Source organism: Eptesicus fuscus, chromosome 20 (genome assembly GCF_027574615.1).
Source record: "Eptesicus fuscus isolate TK198812 chromosome 20, DD_ASM_mEF_20220401, whole genome shotgun sequence".
Lineage (NCBI taxonomy): Eukaryota > Metazoa > Chordata > Mammalia > Chiroptera > Vespertilionidae > Eptesicus > Eptesicus fuscus.
Genome location: NC_072492.1, coordinates 30,299,947 through 30,316,084, shown reverse-complemented (window position 1 = coordinate 30,316,084; position 16,138 = coordinate 30,299,947). Strand labels below are relative to the sequence as shown.

At 43.4% G+C, this 16,138-nt stretch overlaps 1 protein-coding gene and 1 non-coding gene across 2 annotated transcripts in view; both read left to right on the top strand.

Annotated features, from left to right (window-relative positions):
- VMP1 (vacuole membrane protein 1) overlaps nt 1–4,917 on the top strand; it is a 107,287-nt gene extending 102,370 nt beyond the window's left edge. The window contains exons 11-12 of the mRNA XM_054709040.1: nt 2,484–2,586; nt 3,609–4,917. Coding sequence (XP_054565015.1) covers nt 2,484–2,586; nt 3,609–3,752 — 247 coding nt within the window. The 3' untranslated portion in view covers nt 3,753–4,917. The remainder of the gene's footprint in view (nt 1–2,483; nt 2,587–3,608) is intronic.
- A 150-nt stretch (nt 4,918–5,067) lies between these two features.
- On the top strand, nt 5,068–5,147 carry MIR21 (microRNA mir-21). The gene has a single exon (NR_129226.2). It is a non-coding gene; the product is annotated as a microRNA mir-21 (primary transcript).
- The last annotated feature ends 10,991 nt before the right edge of the window (nt 5,148–16,138 follow it).

Here is a 16,138-nt window from a genome sequence, read left to right as displayed (position 1 = left end):
AAACCATATTTGTGCTCACTTCCATTCTGAAGGTAGAGGTCTGAAGAAAGACCAAAGCACATGTAATGGCCCAGCCGGTGTGGCTCAGTGATTGAGTGTCGACCCGTGAACCAAGAGGTCATAGGTTCGATTCCTGGTCAGGGCACATGCCCAGTCGGGGGGAGAGGTGGGGAGGTAGGAAGCAACTGATGTTTCTATCTCTCTGTCTCTCTCCCCTGTCTCTCTCTCTCTCTCGAAGATCAATAAGGGTATATTAAAAATAATTTTGTAAAAAAGACACATGTAATGGAATCCAGCACCTGGAGGACATCAAAAAGGGAATTTTCAAGCCATTTCTTATACACCCTAGCTGTTTAATAAATTAGCATACAATCATTTCAGCCTTTCTAAATGAAAGAGTTTTTATCACATTTTAAAAAATTAATGACTTGACTCTGCTATCCTTGGGAATTTAAAATAATGACATAGGTATTAAGTGTGAATGATTCGATTTCTGAAGGAAATGTCTTGTAAATCTGCAGTCCTCAAAGCCAGTCTGTGTGTATTTCACTAGAATTGTTCTCTTTTATATTCATGTGGTTTGTTTCAAGTGTAAATAGTGAGGTATTTGCATTCCCTTATGCATTATATAAAGAATTACCCAAGGAAAATCTCTCTTTTAAAGAGAAAGTTTGTAGTACTGTTGTTGCCCCGTTCTAGTCAGAATCAGCAGTAATAAACAGGAACATAGCTCAGACTCAGCTCTTCTGGTTTATCCCACTAGTGCAAGGCCACTTGAAAGTCAATGAGAGTGGACACATGATACAATATACAGATGCTATAGTATAGAATCATATCCCTTAAACCTATGTAATTTTAATAACTAGTGTCACCCCAATAAATTCAGCTTTTAAAAAGTCAGTGAGAGAGAGACTGGGACTGTAGGTTGGGAGACTTCGCCCTTCTCCACCTCAGTGTGGATCTCCTGGTCTAATCAGTGCAGCCGGAGCCTCTACTGCATATGCCATTTCAGGGTTTATTTCCCATCCTTCAGTATTCGCAAAGGACAGCTTCACCCCCACACCAGTCGCTCTCCTTCCAGTTCCTTTGGAATATGTCTCTGTACCCAAAAAAATTAAGTATTGATTTGTAAATTCTTTTGTTCCCAAATCAGTGTGTGTGTGTGTGTGTGTGTGTGTGTGTGTGTGTGTGTGTGTGTGTGTGTTGAATCCCCATAATGATTTTAAGTCTCTTGTGGGCATGGACTACTTCTCCCCCTACCCCCACCCCCTACCCCATAGCACCAATTACAGTGTTGGACACAAATAAGGACTTCATTAAGTGTTTGGTGGTTTATAATTAAAAGGATTAAAGAAAAGTGTCAGCCAGGAGTTATATATTTGTTAGCTTCCGGTAAATATAACAGCAAAAAATTTATCTTCCTTTATTCCTCTGCTTTTTATTACGGAAAGCAGCAATTGAATTGTTCTAGAAATTAGGTGAAGTTAATCTAATAGTTGCTGAAAAGGGAGCGCATTAGGCACATGTTGAAATACCTTTTGCTGGCCCGGGAAAGAGATTGGGTTCGTTTACCTTTTAGCCTATTAGACTGATGGGAAAATCAAGGGGGCAGAAAACAGAGATGTTTGGTTTTCTAAGTTGCCCCAAGTTACCATTTTAAAACCCGCCTGCAAGCATTTCTAAAACGGGAGTCCGGTAGCTCCAGTCACCAAACCGGTTTAACTGCACTGCCTCCCCTGATTCTGGGTGAGAGGGAGCTCCGAGCACATAAACCTAGCAGAGATCGCTGTCCCAATCATCTGAGAACAAGTTGTGTAGTGATGTGCCGCAGTGTCTGTGCAAACCTTCTCCCACAAACCATGAAGTGACTCCAGGTTCCTAGTTCCTTCTTTGTTCCCTTGTTAATCACTGACTTCTGGCTAGTGGGAGGTGCCCCCCATTTGCTAACGCGTCCTTTTTGGGAAGGGATGACGCACAGATTGTCCTAATAAGGACTTAGATTGGGAAAGCACCGCCCCTCTGAGAAGATGGGACAAGTCAGAGAGAGGGCGGGCAGTTTCTTTTTCAACTAGGGATGACACAAGCATAAGTCATTTCCTTATTAATCGGTTCAAACCAGTTCTTACAGGAACTGGTGGTGATAAATGTGGGACTTCTCAGAAGTCATTCATTTTATTCTTTGTGCCACACCAGTGAGCAGCCTCAGCTGAGCCGGCCTCACTCTGAGGATGAACTCTTCTGCGAGAAGCAAGGAGCTGAGCTCCTGCTCTCTCCCAGACTTGTTGGTGGGAGAGATTTTTCTCCTTTATGGGCTTGTTAGAGTTCTCAAGACTTCACCAGCTCTGCTGATAGTTTTACTTTTTTTTTCTTTCTACCAACCCCTGCTTTTTGAATCCAGGCGGTAAGTGGATTTTTCCTTAACATTTTTCCTTCTTTTCTTCCCAAATGTACCTTTTTCCTTGGGGTATTGTCCCCGCCTCCAGTGCTGTCCCCGGCATAGGTCCATCTCTGCAGAAGCCATTCCAGGAATACCTGGAGGCCCAGCGGCAGAAGCTTCACCACAGGAGTGAAATGGGCACACCACAGGTGAGACCCCCCCCTCTCCTCCCACCGTGTCGGGCTGGAATCACGCTCCCGGGGTCACTGCATAGGCACAAATAGGGTGAGGCTTGTTTGCAAGTCTTCCCTCACAGGCCTTGAGGCTCCATGGACTCTACTGGGAAATTTGTCTAAATCGGAACATGTAACTTCTGTTTTGTACCTCTCCCAAAGTCAAGGGTAGGGCTAGTGGAAAATAATAGATCTGTTATGTAGAATGAGTTATTGCCTTGATCTCATATTATTTATTAGCAAGTATACTTTCTGAATGGATTTAAAAGTTGACATTTATAGCTTAACAAAACTGAGGTCACTGGAATATCTCCCTTCATTTTTGCACTATTTTTCTTTTCAGAGGTGGGAAAATAATCATTTTTTAATAAACCAAGGCTCTTGCTATAGCTGAACATAAAACCTTTCATTTAAACTAAGCCTCTTCTGTGAGTAGTCCTGTGACAAAGGGAAACGACTAGAAGATGCGTAAGCAGCAGCCTGCGGTGGGAAGCTTGAAGGAAGCACAGCCGAGTTGTTTGGGCTGTTTGGTTGGTTGGGTTTGGGCGGCCCAATACTCTATGCGGCCCTGTGCTGCCCTCAATTGACCAAACATGATTTCAGAAATAGATAACATTTATGTTTTAAAAGCTGCTCCCAATCCTGGAACAAGAATATATAACTCTTTTGACATTGCCCTGTACAAGTGTCTGCAGACTTTATTCTTAGGTAGAAAGAGATAAGGGATGGCCTCACGGCCGCCCCATTCTGAACCATTTGCATCAACATGGACTTTACAGCCAACAGAGTGAAATCTTAATAACTGGGTGTAAAAGGGCCCAAATGTCTTATTTCAGGGTAGCTAGAGACATGAGACTTTTCATCTTAATTGTTCAGAATTTCTAGGTTATAGGCTTCCACGGTCTCATTAGTTTTCCTAAAACAGTGTAGATGACCCCTGTTTTACTACTGAAATGATGAAGTGTTTCTTGTGGCTTATTCTGCATTTCTTCCTGCAGGGAGAAAACTGGTTGTCCTGGATGTTCGAGAAGTTGGTGATTGCAATGGTGTGTTACTTCATCCTGTCCATCATTAACTCCATGGCACAAAGTTATGCCAAAAGAATCCAGCAGCGGATAAAATCAGAGGAGAAAACTAAATAAGCAGGAAAAGTTTTTAACAGCAGGAACTAGAATGGATGGGTTCTGCCTTAATTGGGAGGACTCCAAACCCGGAAAAAAACTTCCCTTTTCCATCCTGTTTCGATTTAACTTTTTTCCCCCTGAAAACAGTTTAGTCCATATTTTGCACTGACATACTTTTCCTTTGTGTGTTAAGGTAAGGTATCCACCCTCAATTCAGTTCAAGTTGTATTTTTTGAGGGTGAAATGGGATGTTCAGCAGCAAACTTAACAGAAACTGGCCTTCTATTTGTTACTTTCAAAAGGCCCACATAGTACAATTAAAGAATTCCAGACACCATAAAAAAAAGTTCCTAAGTATGTTAACTATGTCAGGCTTTTTAAGCTTGTCACAAATGACTGCTTTGTTTTTCTAAATCATCAAAATGTATATAAGTATTAGATGGGATAACAGTCTTGCATGTCTATCATGGTACAATTTAATATGCCATCCTGCCCAGCCCTTCCTCTCCCACCTACCAAAAAAAAAAAAGCCATTTTATGATGCGTTGCACACCCTGTTGGGAAATTGATCTTTAAAATTTTGAGACAGTATAAGGAAAATCTGGTTGGTGTCTCACGAATGAGCTGACACCATTTTTTATTCTGTATATTTAGAATGAAGTCATGAAAAATCTTTATAAAGACCTCTTTGATCATTCCAAAATTGTGTTGGTTTTCTTGAGCGTTTTGATTTTTTACTTCCTAGTAGCTTCTACCAGCTGAACAGCAGCCTTGCCAAATCCACCTACAACCGTAATTTCTTACGCTTTTGCTTATTTGCATGAAAAGAGACAGCACCGATTTTTGTTGCTGGAATTGGACAGCCAGCTGTACCCCGGCGAGATGGTGCCGTGAGGACGGGTGTCATGAGGGGATTTCTTGGATTGTGAAAGCAGTAGAGATGGTAGTATGCAAGTCAAAGAACACGGGAGAGAGAAATAACTCATTAAAAAAAAACTACACTTTTCTCGTGTGTTAATTTTAGCTCAGCATGTACTCTGTTTTAACAGAAATTTTCTTTTATATGTATCTTAATTTTATTGTCCTTTTCAGTTTTGTTCTTATGTGTTTTTCCTTTGGGATGTTTCAAGTTGAACTTGATCATTTTGTTTTGCTTGAGAGGGAAATAAACAATTTCACTTTCTTCCTTTAGGAAAATTGGTACTGACATTGTGTTGAGAATAGAATTGGGTTTAAATCTCAACGGGCCAGAAATGCCTGGTTTGTTTGATCAAATCCTGCCTGCCTGTCTGCTTGTTGTGCCTCCCGTCGTGACATCTCCATGGCCGTACCACCTTGTCGGGTAGCTTATCAGACTGATGTTGACTGTTGAATCTCATGGCAACAGCAGTCGATGGGCTGTCTGACATTTTGGTATCTTTCATCTGACCATCCATATCAAATGTTCCCATTCAAACATTACCCAAAGTCATGGTTAATGATAAACAAAAACCTCTGTCCTTATGTTTAGTGGCACTTTGAGTCTTTTATGCCATGATATTGCATAGTCAGAAGGACTTTATGGGAAAATTGGGATAGTCTCCGTGACCACAGCTAAGTAAATCAAGCATAAGCAGCCTGCCTGGTGGGTTTTGAAAAGGTTATTGATCATTTTTTTCCATCCAGGGACTTCCTAGCAGTGTGAGTGTTTACCTTACTTGAAGAGCAGTGCCCAAAGGCTTTAAACAGATGCACATTAAAATCATAATTTTTAGGTTCTTTAGGGTTAGTGTAAGTTTCTAAGTCGGCTTCTGGTTGTGTTTCATCTGTTTCCTGCATTTTCCTTTGTGTTTGTCTAAAGAGAGAAAAGAGGAAAGCAAATATGAGTGGTGCCACTTGTACTAAACCTTTGGGCTTTGTTGGTCAGTTTATTTCAGGGTTGGGTATTAGAAAAATGTGCTGTCTTAGGCTGAAGGTCTGACTTAAGGGTGACAGTTGGTTCGCTCTCTCGAATAAAGAGCAACTCTGCTTTCCTCACTGTGTGCTCAGGCGTGGCGCCCCCGAGGTCCTGCTGGCCTTCTGTCCCGTGTGTGTTTGTTCCTTTCTTAGATCAGAAGTGGATGCAAACAACTACATGATCCCAGAGACATGCCTAGTTCATTCCAGCTGGTGAGAGACCAGAAACGTTGTAAATGGATGTTTGATATTACTGCAAATAAAGAAAAAGGGCCTGGGAATTCTGATTCCATCTCTATTTTGTTTAAGCCTCATTTTGTGCCTTTAATATCTGCAATGTTAAATCACTTCTCAACTCAGTGACTGCCAAGGAGTACAATCCAGCCCAATGCCGTGCATCAGCAGTTCACACTGAGGAGCGCCTCCCTCCAAACCTCCCGCGGTGGTTTCTGTGTTCTCTCTGAGAACAGCCTCTGGAGTGTGGGGCTTGAAAGCAGGGGAGAGTTTTACTTTCATGTGTATAATGGCCACTCTTCCCATTCTCTAGAAATCCAGGAAAAGACGGTGCTGGGGGAAGTTTCTGGAACGCACTGGTTAATTCAGTGTCTGTAGCAGCAAGTGCTCCTGTACAAACAAGCTCAGCCCATGTGCTGTCCCTGTAGCTTCCGTGAGACTCATCTACTTTAAGAAAGTTTTTAACTCGGCCTAGATTTCATCTATTAAGAAATATATAGGTAGTCAGGTTGACTGAAGGATTAAATTAGATAAAATGTAAAATACTGCCATAAATGTATGTCCCCAATTTTTAATTTATCAAAGATAGTATTTGATACACATGCAAGAATTTTACAACATTCCACTTACTCCAAAAACTTTTTTAAATGTTTTCAGTACATGCACCCTTGTTTTGGAGTACATATACTCTGTCTAAAGAAGTTAAATCCAAGGTACAGATTAAAGAGAAAAACACAAATTAGTGAACTAAAACTTGATTAACAAGACAAAAACCTTTTAAAATCTGAAAATAGGCCCCCAGCTAGCCTAGATAAAGTACAAAGCACCAATACACAAATATACTGTGAAATCATTGAAAATAACTTTCCTAACCCTCCCGCCTTATAAGTAAATGTTGACAGCTTATTTATTTTTATTATAAAGATAGTTAATCCTAATAAATCTGGAAGTTAGGGGGGGAGGAGTACCAGCTTTTAGTTCCTTGTTAGCAACTCCACCTAGATTAACGAGATTTGATGGGTGTAAATAGGTTTTAAACAGGGTTTTTTAAAATTTGGCTCGGTGGCCGGCGAGATCTTCCTCGATAGGCCTCAAAGTCTCATTTCTGCTAGAAAAACACAAAAATTTGTTTATTTTATTCATTAATAACTAGTTATTAATGTGCTCACAAAAGGAGCACATTAATCAGGAGTTGAATAGCCATTTTTTAAAGCCAAGTAACTTTCCATCTCTAACTCGCATTGATCAGAGCTTTTCCGCCTTCCACAAAACACGGTAAATGAAATGCTGCACCAAACTGGCATCCGAAGTGTTTTGTTCCTTTATTGTCGAAGGCAACAAGAAAGCACATAATGTACTTTAAAATTCTAGAAGCAGCTGAGTCATTAGTGTCTGGTCGTCAGGGGCTTGGGTTCCTGTCCCTCCCTTCCCAACAAGGCCACGAGTTCACCTGAGGTAACGCGTTTGCCTTGGGGGTGAGGCCTTGGATTGCAGCAAATAAGCTACATGTATTTGCATATTTGCCCTGTGCTCACGAGAGGGATTGTAACAAAAACCTGTTCTGGGCAGATGCTTACTCATGGCCTTTAGAATTGCTTGGTGCTGGGATAGGCAGGTGCCAACTGTTTGCTCATTCTCTTTGACCGACTGGCCTTGCAGTTTGCTGTGTGGGTGTTGATACTACTAAATTAAACACACACACAACATTGTTTTAGCTGGCCCCCGCTCTCCACCCAAACACCCTGGATTCATTTGAGATCTGAGATTCTAATTCTGTCGTTGGGAGACCGGCCCAAACTGTGGCCCCGAGAGAGTGAGTCAGTTGTGAGTGGCTGGCTGACTATGTGGGAACAGAAACGAATGCAGGGTAGAGGGTTTGTCAGCCAAATCCACAAATGTGCGGCTTTTTGAAACGTTGGACATCTGCTCCTCTTCATTCAAAACAAACTTGAAAAAGCACAAGGTTGCTTGGCTCCTTGTTCCTTTGTGTCCGCAGCAGTTACCGCTCTCACTTGGAAAGCCTGGAGCCGAAGTTAGAAAACGTGGAATCTTCAGGGCTCGCTTCAGAGAGGGTGGGACTGGGCCGCCTCGGAAAGGGAAGAGCTGGTTGTACAACACACGGTGTGGAAATCCCCTTCGGGGGTAATCAGCCCAGGTGCTCAGCCCGGTTGTTAACCATTTCCAAGTGACTCAAAGGACACGAGGGAGGGTTTGGACACACGCCAGCACTGTGTCTACAATGCAGTCTTTATTTGCATTGGAGACCGCATTCCTGACATCTCCGAGGCAAGGCTCTGGTCTACTCGGGGCATCTAAGAGGGACCCCTCAGCCACCTACCTAAGCTGACAGTCAGAGCCTCCTTTTGAGGGTTTCCCGGGAGGAGCATCTACAGCTTGCTTTGATGGCCTCCCGCCCAAAGCTCTTGGAGGAAAAGCCGTTCCTTCAGAGAGGCCTCTGTAGGCCGCTTTCCCCTCCCCCCAACTAATGCCACATACGGCATTTCCCTGTGTTGCCATCTGTCCCCTCTGGGCAACAGCGTGGGCAGCGTTTACCTTCAGGCCACTTTCGACTGACCCAGCCGCGCTGTATTGCTTAATTGTGTCCCAGGTGGTTTCCTGTCGGAAGATGCCTTTGTGGAGGGGCGGTTTGGAGAAGGGATGGTTCTGTCTTTCCCTGGAGGTGGGGAATGACTGGTCCGGTCACTGTTGTCTCGCTTGGCTTCTCGCCAGGTTGTGTGGGAAACGGAGTACCTGGGGTTCACTCCTCGTGTCACCGAGAACATGCGCGCAACCTGTGTTCATTAGTTACACAGATGAAAGCCCAAAGTAATGAGAGGAGGCCTTTCTGTTTCATTTTTAGTGCCGCTCAGCCCCCTAGTCACTCTCACTCGAATGAGGTCCTAAGTACCGGTAAGCCAACAGCCAACCTCTCTCTACCTAACCTCACATTGTTCGGCCATACTCGAGGCTCTTCAGACACCTCTGCCTCATCCTGCGCATTGCACCAGCCCCGACCCATTTCCATGTCCCCTGTATGGTCTCTGTGCACAACCACACAACACCAGCAATCAAGATTAGCTCCCCAGACCCCGCTGGGTAGCTCAGTTGGTTAGGGCATTGTCCTCATACACTAAGGTTGAGGCGTCAATCCTCGGGGCACATATAAGGAGCAACCAATGAATGCATAAATAAGTGGGACAACAGAGCGATCTCTCTCTCTCTCTCTTTCAAATCAACAAAGAAAAAAAGCTTAGCTCCCAGGAACCTCCTTCGACGCCCTGTACCAGGAAGTGGGGTGGACACTATAACTTGATGATTGTTTGCTTACGTTGTACCGGCCATTGTTTCAGTGCTGTCTTACGTGCATTGTATTTAATCGTTAAATCCTTATAAACAACCCCATGAGGAAATTAAAACAGAGAGATGCAGTAATTTGCTGGAGGAAGCAAGGAAGTAGCAGAGTTAGAGCTCCCACCGAGGTGTTCTGGCTCCTGGCCACTCAGTTCTGCAGAAGAGTCCTGGCTTCTGCGTGACTTGTTTTATCTTGTGATCACAGATAGGCCACAGAGAAAGGGAGAGGGCACGAAGTCGCGGCCACAGCCTACAAAGTTGCTGTTTAAATGATGAGCGGCCTTTGTCCTTCCCTGGGCCGAGGGTTGGCCAGGCCAGCTCCTGTGTGGGCAGGTTCCCAGTGCGGCGCTCGCCGTAATTGTGATTACAAAGCCATTTCTGTTTGTATAGACCTTCTTTCCTTTTTTCCAAAGCACTTTCCCATCTTCAATGTTATTTGATCTTCATAATAACCCTAGGAAATGGTTAGGGCCAGGAGTGGCATTAGCCCCACTCGGGGAGGGGGGTGAATTCACTTTTTAAATCTCTTCTCTGGTAAGGCACTGTGGGGAAGAGACAAAGGTGTGGAAAACTGATATTCCTCCACGAGCGTCCAGTCTTCTTGGGGGTATGAGGCATATATGCAGATAACTGTGTAGAGCGAGATCAATGCCAGAAGAAAAGAATCACTGAGTAGGAAGGATCCATCCCACAAGGTTTCATGAGGAAGTGGCATTTGAGTTGCCAGGGAGGAGTGGAGAGAGGGAAGGTATTCTAATTAGAGAAAGCCCGGTGAGAGGCACTGGGAAGGAACAGGTGGGGGCCATGTGAGGGGGGGAGGTTAGAATAGAAGAGATAAGACCAGTGAGTCATCTACCTCCTGTTATTCTTGGCCCTAGCCCCGTTTTGTTTCCTTTAAAGTAACTGCGTAGCTCATAACTGTTGTCTGTTTTCTGGTGTTTGCTCTGCTTTCCTCCACTAGAACATAAAAGCCCCATAAAGCCAAAACCGGTTTGGCTCAGTGGATAGAGCATCGGCCTGCGGACTCAGGGGTCCCGGGTTCGATTCCGGTCAAGGGCATGTACCTTGGTTGCGGGCACGTCCCCAGTGGGGGGTGTGCAGGAGGCAGCTGATTGATGTTTCTAGCTCTCTATCCCTCTCTCTTCCTCTCTGTAAAAAATCAATAAAATATATTTAAAAAAAAAAAAAAAAAAAAAAAAAAAAAAAGCCCCATAAAGGCGGACACTATTGTGTTGTCCTTTGCCCGGAGCCAAGCGCAGGGCCTGGCACTCAGGATGCTCCCAGCGAGTGTTTGCCGAGCGAATATTGCAATAGTTCAGGTGGAGCAACCGTGGAGATTCAAAGGCAGGCAGGAGGTGCTACCTGAGTAGGATCCAGGGTAGTCGGCAAAGATGGAGGGAAAGAGGTGGCGTATGGGTGAAGGAGGAACCAGAGCCCTGGCTGGTGCTCAGTGGTTGGAGCCTCATCCCGTACACCAACAAGGTTGCAGGTTTCATTCCCCGTCAGGTCAGAGCACATACCTAGGTTGCAGGCTCAATCCCCAGTTGAGGTGGGTCCAGGAGGCAACCAATCGATGTTTCTCTCTCTCCCTTGCTCTCTCTCCAAAAATCAATGAAAACACATCTGTGGGTGAGGATTCAAAAAAGAAGAAGGAACCAGAGAGCCCTGAGAATGCCGGTGGATCATACTGAGCCAGGAACATAGGAGGAGGAGCAAGTTTGAGGGAGAGAGACAGTTGTGTTTTGAACATTCTGAGGGGAGATACTGAGCAACAGAACAAATGGGGGGAAGAAGGGGGTTCCTATGGGTCTGTATCTCGGGTTTCCTAATTTCTAAACTCCTAGGTCAGTGGTCGGCAAACTCATTAGTGAACAGAGCCAAATATCAACAGTACAACGATTGAAATTTCTTTTGAGAACCAATTTTTTTAAACTTAAACTTCTTCTAACGCCACTTCTTCAAAATAGACTCACCCAGGCCGTGGTATTTTGTGGAAGAGCCACACTCAAGGGGCCAAAGAGCCGCATATGGCTCGCGAGCCGCGGTTTGCCGACCACGGTCCTAGTGAATGTGCTATCCACTAGACCGCTGTCACGTCTCCCTGTCAGACAAGAAACTGGACTTCCCTGGAGAATCCTCTTGAGAAATAGGTCCTCTGTACTTTCTCAACGTTAGGGGTGGGGCACATGCAGCTCCTGGGCCATATAAGGCCCACAAAATCATTTGGTCTGCCTTGCCAAGGCATTAGGATTAAATTAATGAAATGTTTGCGCAAACAGAGCAGGCTAATTTTTAAGTTGATAATTGTGTATGGCCCGCGAATGATGTTATAAGTATCCAAATGGCCTTTACAGGAACAAGGTTCAGAAGTGATCATCTGAGCCTTAACTGGTTCTGATGCCCCACTGTTCATGAAGAGATGGCCCCGGGGCTGGACCTTGGGCCGGAGGAAACGGCTCTAAATTGCCTCTCCTCCGCTGTATCCTGCTTACTCAACTGGACAGATTGTCTGTCTTTATAAGGAGAAAAGTTTGACAGAGTGATTTCCTGTATATTTCTGCTCGCGTCCAAGATTCCGGTAGTGCCAGCCTAGACAGTAGGGGCTGTCACCTAGAACCCAGATGTCACAGGTATTCCCAAGTACATACGAGGGCCTGCTCCCAACCGCCTCTGCCAAGCCAAAAGGCAAAATTGCAGTTTTATTGCACCTTCTAGAGCATGTGGTCAAGGCGGCTTTCCAGCTGGCTGCTTTCGTGCTGGGGTTGTTTACATGTTTCAGTAACTGAGTTATCCTTACTGAAGTTGGCTGGATAGGAGTTCAGAATAAATGACAGATGACCAGAATTATACCACTCACCAGGAGCACCAGAGGTCAGGAAAAAAGAGATTTACTTGTGCAATAATCCTTTGGTGGGAAGGAGGTACAGAACTCGAGTATTCCACTCTCAGGTAGGTGCAGTTTTCGAAGCCTGGGGAGTCACTATTCCTGGTTTTCTGATAGAACCATGCCTGTCTGATAAAAGCGTGTGTAAGGGGAGTGCTTTGCACAACTTAGGGGAATAAAATGAGGCTGAAAAATAGTGCTTTTAGGAAAATACAGATTTCAAAGAAATTTCCAGAATTTCAGCATTTTCTTCAAACATAAAGAAGCTGAGCATAAAACACATCCCCGGTCTCTGCAAGGAGGAAGTACAAAGTTCTTCGACACACAGAAGCTTTCCTACTTCATACACTTCTTTTCAGGCTGCTCCCAGACTCGTGTGTGTGCTATTTACTAGTCTTTTCTGTAGTGATAATAGGGACCACAGAGTTATTCTTTAATGTCTCCCTCCTTTGCCCCCAAATGAACCTGGAGCATCCTGTAGTTCCTACAACTTTCTGATGTGACAGTTTATAGAACAGTGATGCTGTTTACTACTCCAACCCTTGTTCCTGCCTTTTGATTCATTTGAATTCTTCCTCCATGCCTCAGTCTGCCTCCAGGTGTTAATATTCCTTTAAAAAGCAGTTATTCTATCTCTATATTGTTTTTTTAATATATATTTTATTGATTTTTTTACAGAGAGGAATAGAGAAGGATAGAGAGTTAGAAACATCAATGAGAGAGAAACACTGATTCAGCTGCCTCCTACACACTCCCTACTGGGGATATGCCCACAACCAAAGTACATGCCCTTGACCGGAATCGAACCTGGGACCCTTCAGTCCGCAGGCCGACGCTCTATCCACTGAGCTAAACCGGTTAGGGCTCTATATTGTTTTTAAGGCTTTGTTTTTTTAAAAAAAACTGCAAGCAAAAGAAATGCATAATACAAAAAAAGAAGTAAATCCCCTGAGAAAGACACTCCCCAAAGAAAAGACTATGAAATCTGGTGTGTACCCTGTCAGCCCTGCTCAAAAGTGCCCAGAGCCTCCTCTTCTTGGTCTTAGGGGCCTGGCAGGGGGGGGGGGGGGGGAGGGGTCACCACAGGGACAGACAGGACCACTGAGGCTTGTCTCCCATCTATATCTTCAGGTTAGTGATAGATGGCCCATCCCTGTCCTTACTGAACAACGTTAAACATTACCATATAGACAAATCCATGTGTTTTTCCGTAACAACAGTTAATGGCCATTTCTGTCTGCCTCAGCTACTATAGTTCATGTAACAGGAACAGTGGAGACAGGGAGTGGCCAAACTTTAGAAGGCTTGGAATTCCAGAACAAGGAATTTAGATTTTAGGTAGGGATTTCAAAACCAAGGAACTTCTTTATCCTCTCTCTCTCTCTCTCTCTCTCTCTCTCTCTTTTAAAATATATTTTTTATTTATTTCAGTGAGGAAGGGAGAGGGAGAGAGAGATAGAAACATCAATGATGAGAGAGAATCATTGGTCAGCTGCCTCCTGCACACCGAGCCCGCAACCTGGGCATGTGCCCTTGACTGGAATCGAACCTGGGACCCTTCAGTATGCAGGCCAACCCTCTATCCACTGGGCCAAACCGGCTAGGGCTCTTCTTTCTCTTAATATAGTGTTTGCATTTATGTTGTCTTAAAATGCTTTTAATTATATAAGAGGGCTTCAGAGACAACATATTTTTAATTATATTTCTACTTCCAGGTCCTTAGTTTCATCTAATAGTTGTGAGATCTGTTGTTAATATGGGAGCTTTCAGGGGCTTCCCTGTGTGCCTTTAGTTTTGCAGCTTTCCATCTCCTCCACTGTTTCTTAGACAGTGAATATGGATGGAGTCTCTACCAAGAGCCAGGTATTTGCTTTGCAGCAAAGAATATATGAAAGGGTAAGCTCATGGACAGGGGCCAGGTTTAACTCATTTGTAAAATCTGCCTCTGTGGTTTTCCTTGTAGGTGTTCAATGGACGTTTGTTGAATTCAGCTCACATCCTGACTCATACTGTTCATGTGAGCCCAGCTTAAGCAAAGCCTCTTTTTTTCAAAAAGGAAACACCCATCTTTTGCATTATGTCATGATTCTCACTATCATGTGCCTATGAACCTCTGTCATCTAGTAAGGACAAGTTTTGTTCAAGTCATTCCTGTAATTCCCAGGACTTTGCTCCTGAAATGTTGGATAGAAATACAATAGAAATGCAATGCAAGCCATATATCTCATTTTAAAATTTTTAGTAGCTACATTTTAAAATCTAAAAAGAAACAGGTATACCAATTTGTATAATTTATTTAACCTAATTTGTCATTAGGTTAAATGAATTATTTCAACAATAACATTTCAACAATTAATTTAAAATATTGTTATTTTACATTTTTTATTTCATATTATCTTCAAAATCCATGAGTATTTAAACAGCACTAGCCACATGTGGCTAGTGGCTACCTTATTGGACAGCATGGGTATAGAATCTGAGTTTTTGTGTACTCACCATGTAAATAATTAAATTCAAATAGAACAAGATAGCCACCTTATTGGCTGCATCATTGGCAAAGGACATAAATTTAGATAAGATAGAATTACTTGCTAAGGGACACATAATTTAGCTTACTGTTTCTTTTTATTTATATATTATTTTTTAATATTAATTTTAGAGAGGAAGGGAGAGGGTGAGATATAAACATCAATGAGAGAGAATCATTGATCAGCTGCCTCTTGCACACACCCCACTGAGGATCGAGCCACAACCCGGGCATGTGCCCTTAACTGGAATTGAACCAGAACCCTTCAGTCTGCAGGCTGATGCTCTATCCACTGAGCCAAACTGGCCAGGGCTTACTGTTTCTTTTTAAACTGTTCTTATAAGTTATTAGATTTTTCATCATTAGGTGAAGTCCATAATTCAAAAACCATCAAGTCTTTTTTTTTTTTTTGGAAATGCTTCTAAGCTATTATCAGTTATCTGACCCTCCTTTTCATCTTCCTGCTGCACTGGCTCCCTAGCATCTAAATGATTGTCTATCTTTTCCCACCTCTCCTTGAATGCCATATCTTCTCCAACAAAGATCCCACACTGGGTTCCCCCAAAACTTGAACTATTTACATTGTTTATCTTAACTTCATGTGGGAGCATTCCTGCTAGTAGAAATGGAATTCTATTTATTCACAAGGCTGACAGTGCATCGTCTGAGACACTTCCGAGTACAGGAGTAGGAAATCATTTAGTTAAAGATGTAAAGCCAGACTTTTCAGTTCACATTCCTAAAACTCATAGGAAACAATGTGATTGAACAGATAAGCAAATATCGCTTAAATAACTGGTTAGTTGCCCAAAATGACCAGGTAGTGGGTAAAGCCATAATGGGTAGGTAGAAGAACAAGAAGGGGTTGACTGCCAAACCTTGGGCTCATGGAGAGAGAATAGTGGGATAGGAACATATGGAGCATGTTTTTGAATTTTTTGGACAGAATTTCAAGTGTGATAAACATGGTGGTCAGCAGAAGAATCACTGGTATGTGCACTGGGGAGGAGGTTCTGCAGCGCCAGTGAGGAGGCATTTCAGACAAACTGAAAGCCTAGACTAGAGCTCCCGCTTCATTGTCCTTGCCCATGTACCACATCTTTCCTGTAAAAAAGTTGACGTGGGCATGGGCAAGACCCAAAGCAATAATAAAGAAGCTAGAATTGTAGCACCAGACATCCAAAAGAAAGTAACTGCATTGTAAGCATCTTCATTTGGTCTATGTGGAATTGGTCTCTGTTTCTTAACATCTGTTCAATGCCTGACACTGAACTGGTTGAATGACTGACAGAACAGTGAAGGGTAGTGGGCACACATACTGAGTTCTAAGAGATGGTTTTGTGTTTTAAAATATTTTTATTGATTTCAGAGAGGAAGGGAGAGAGAGAGAGAGATAGAAACATCATGATGAGAGAGATTCATTGATTGGCTGCCTCCTGCACACTCCCTACTGGGGATTGAGCCTGCAACCCA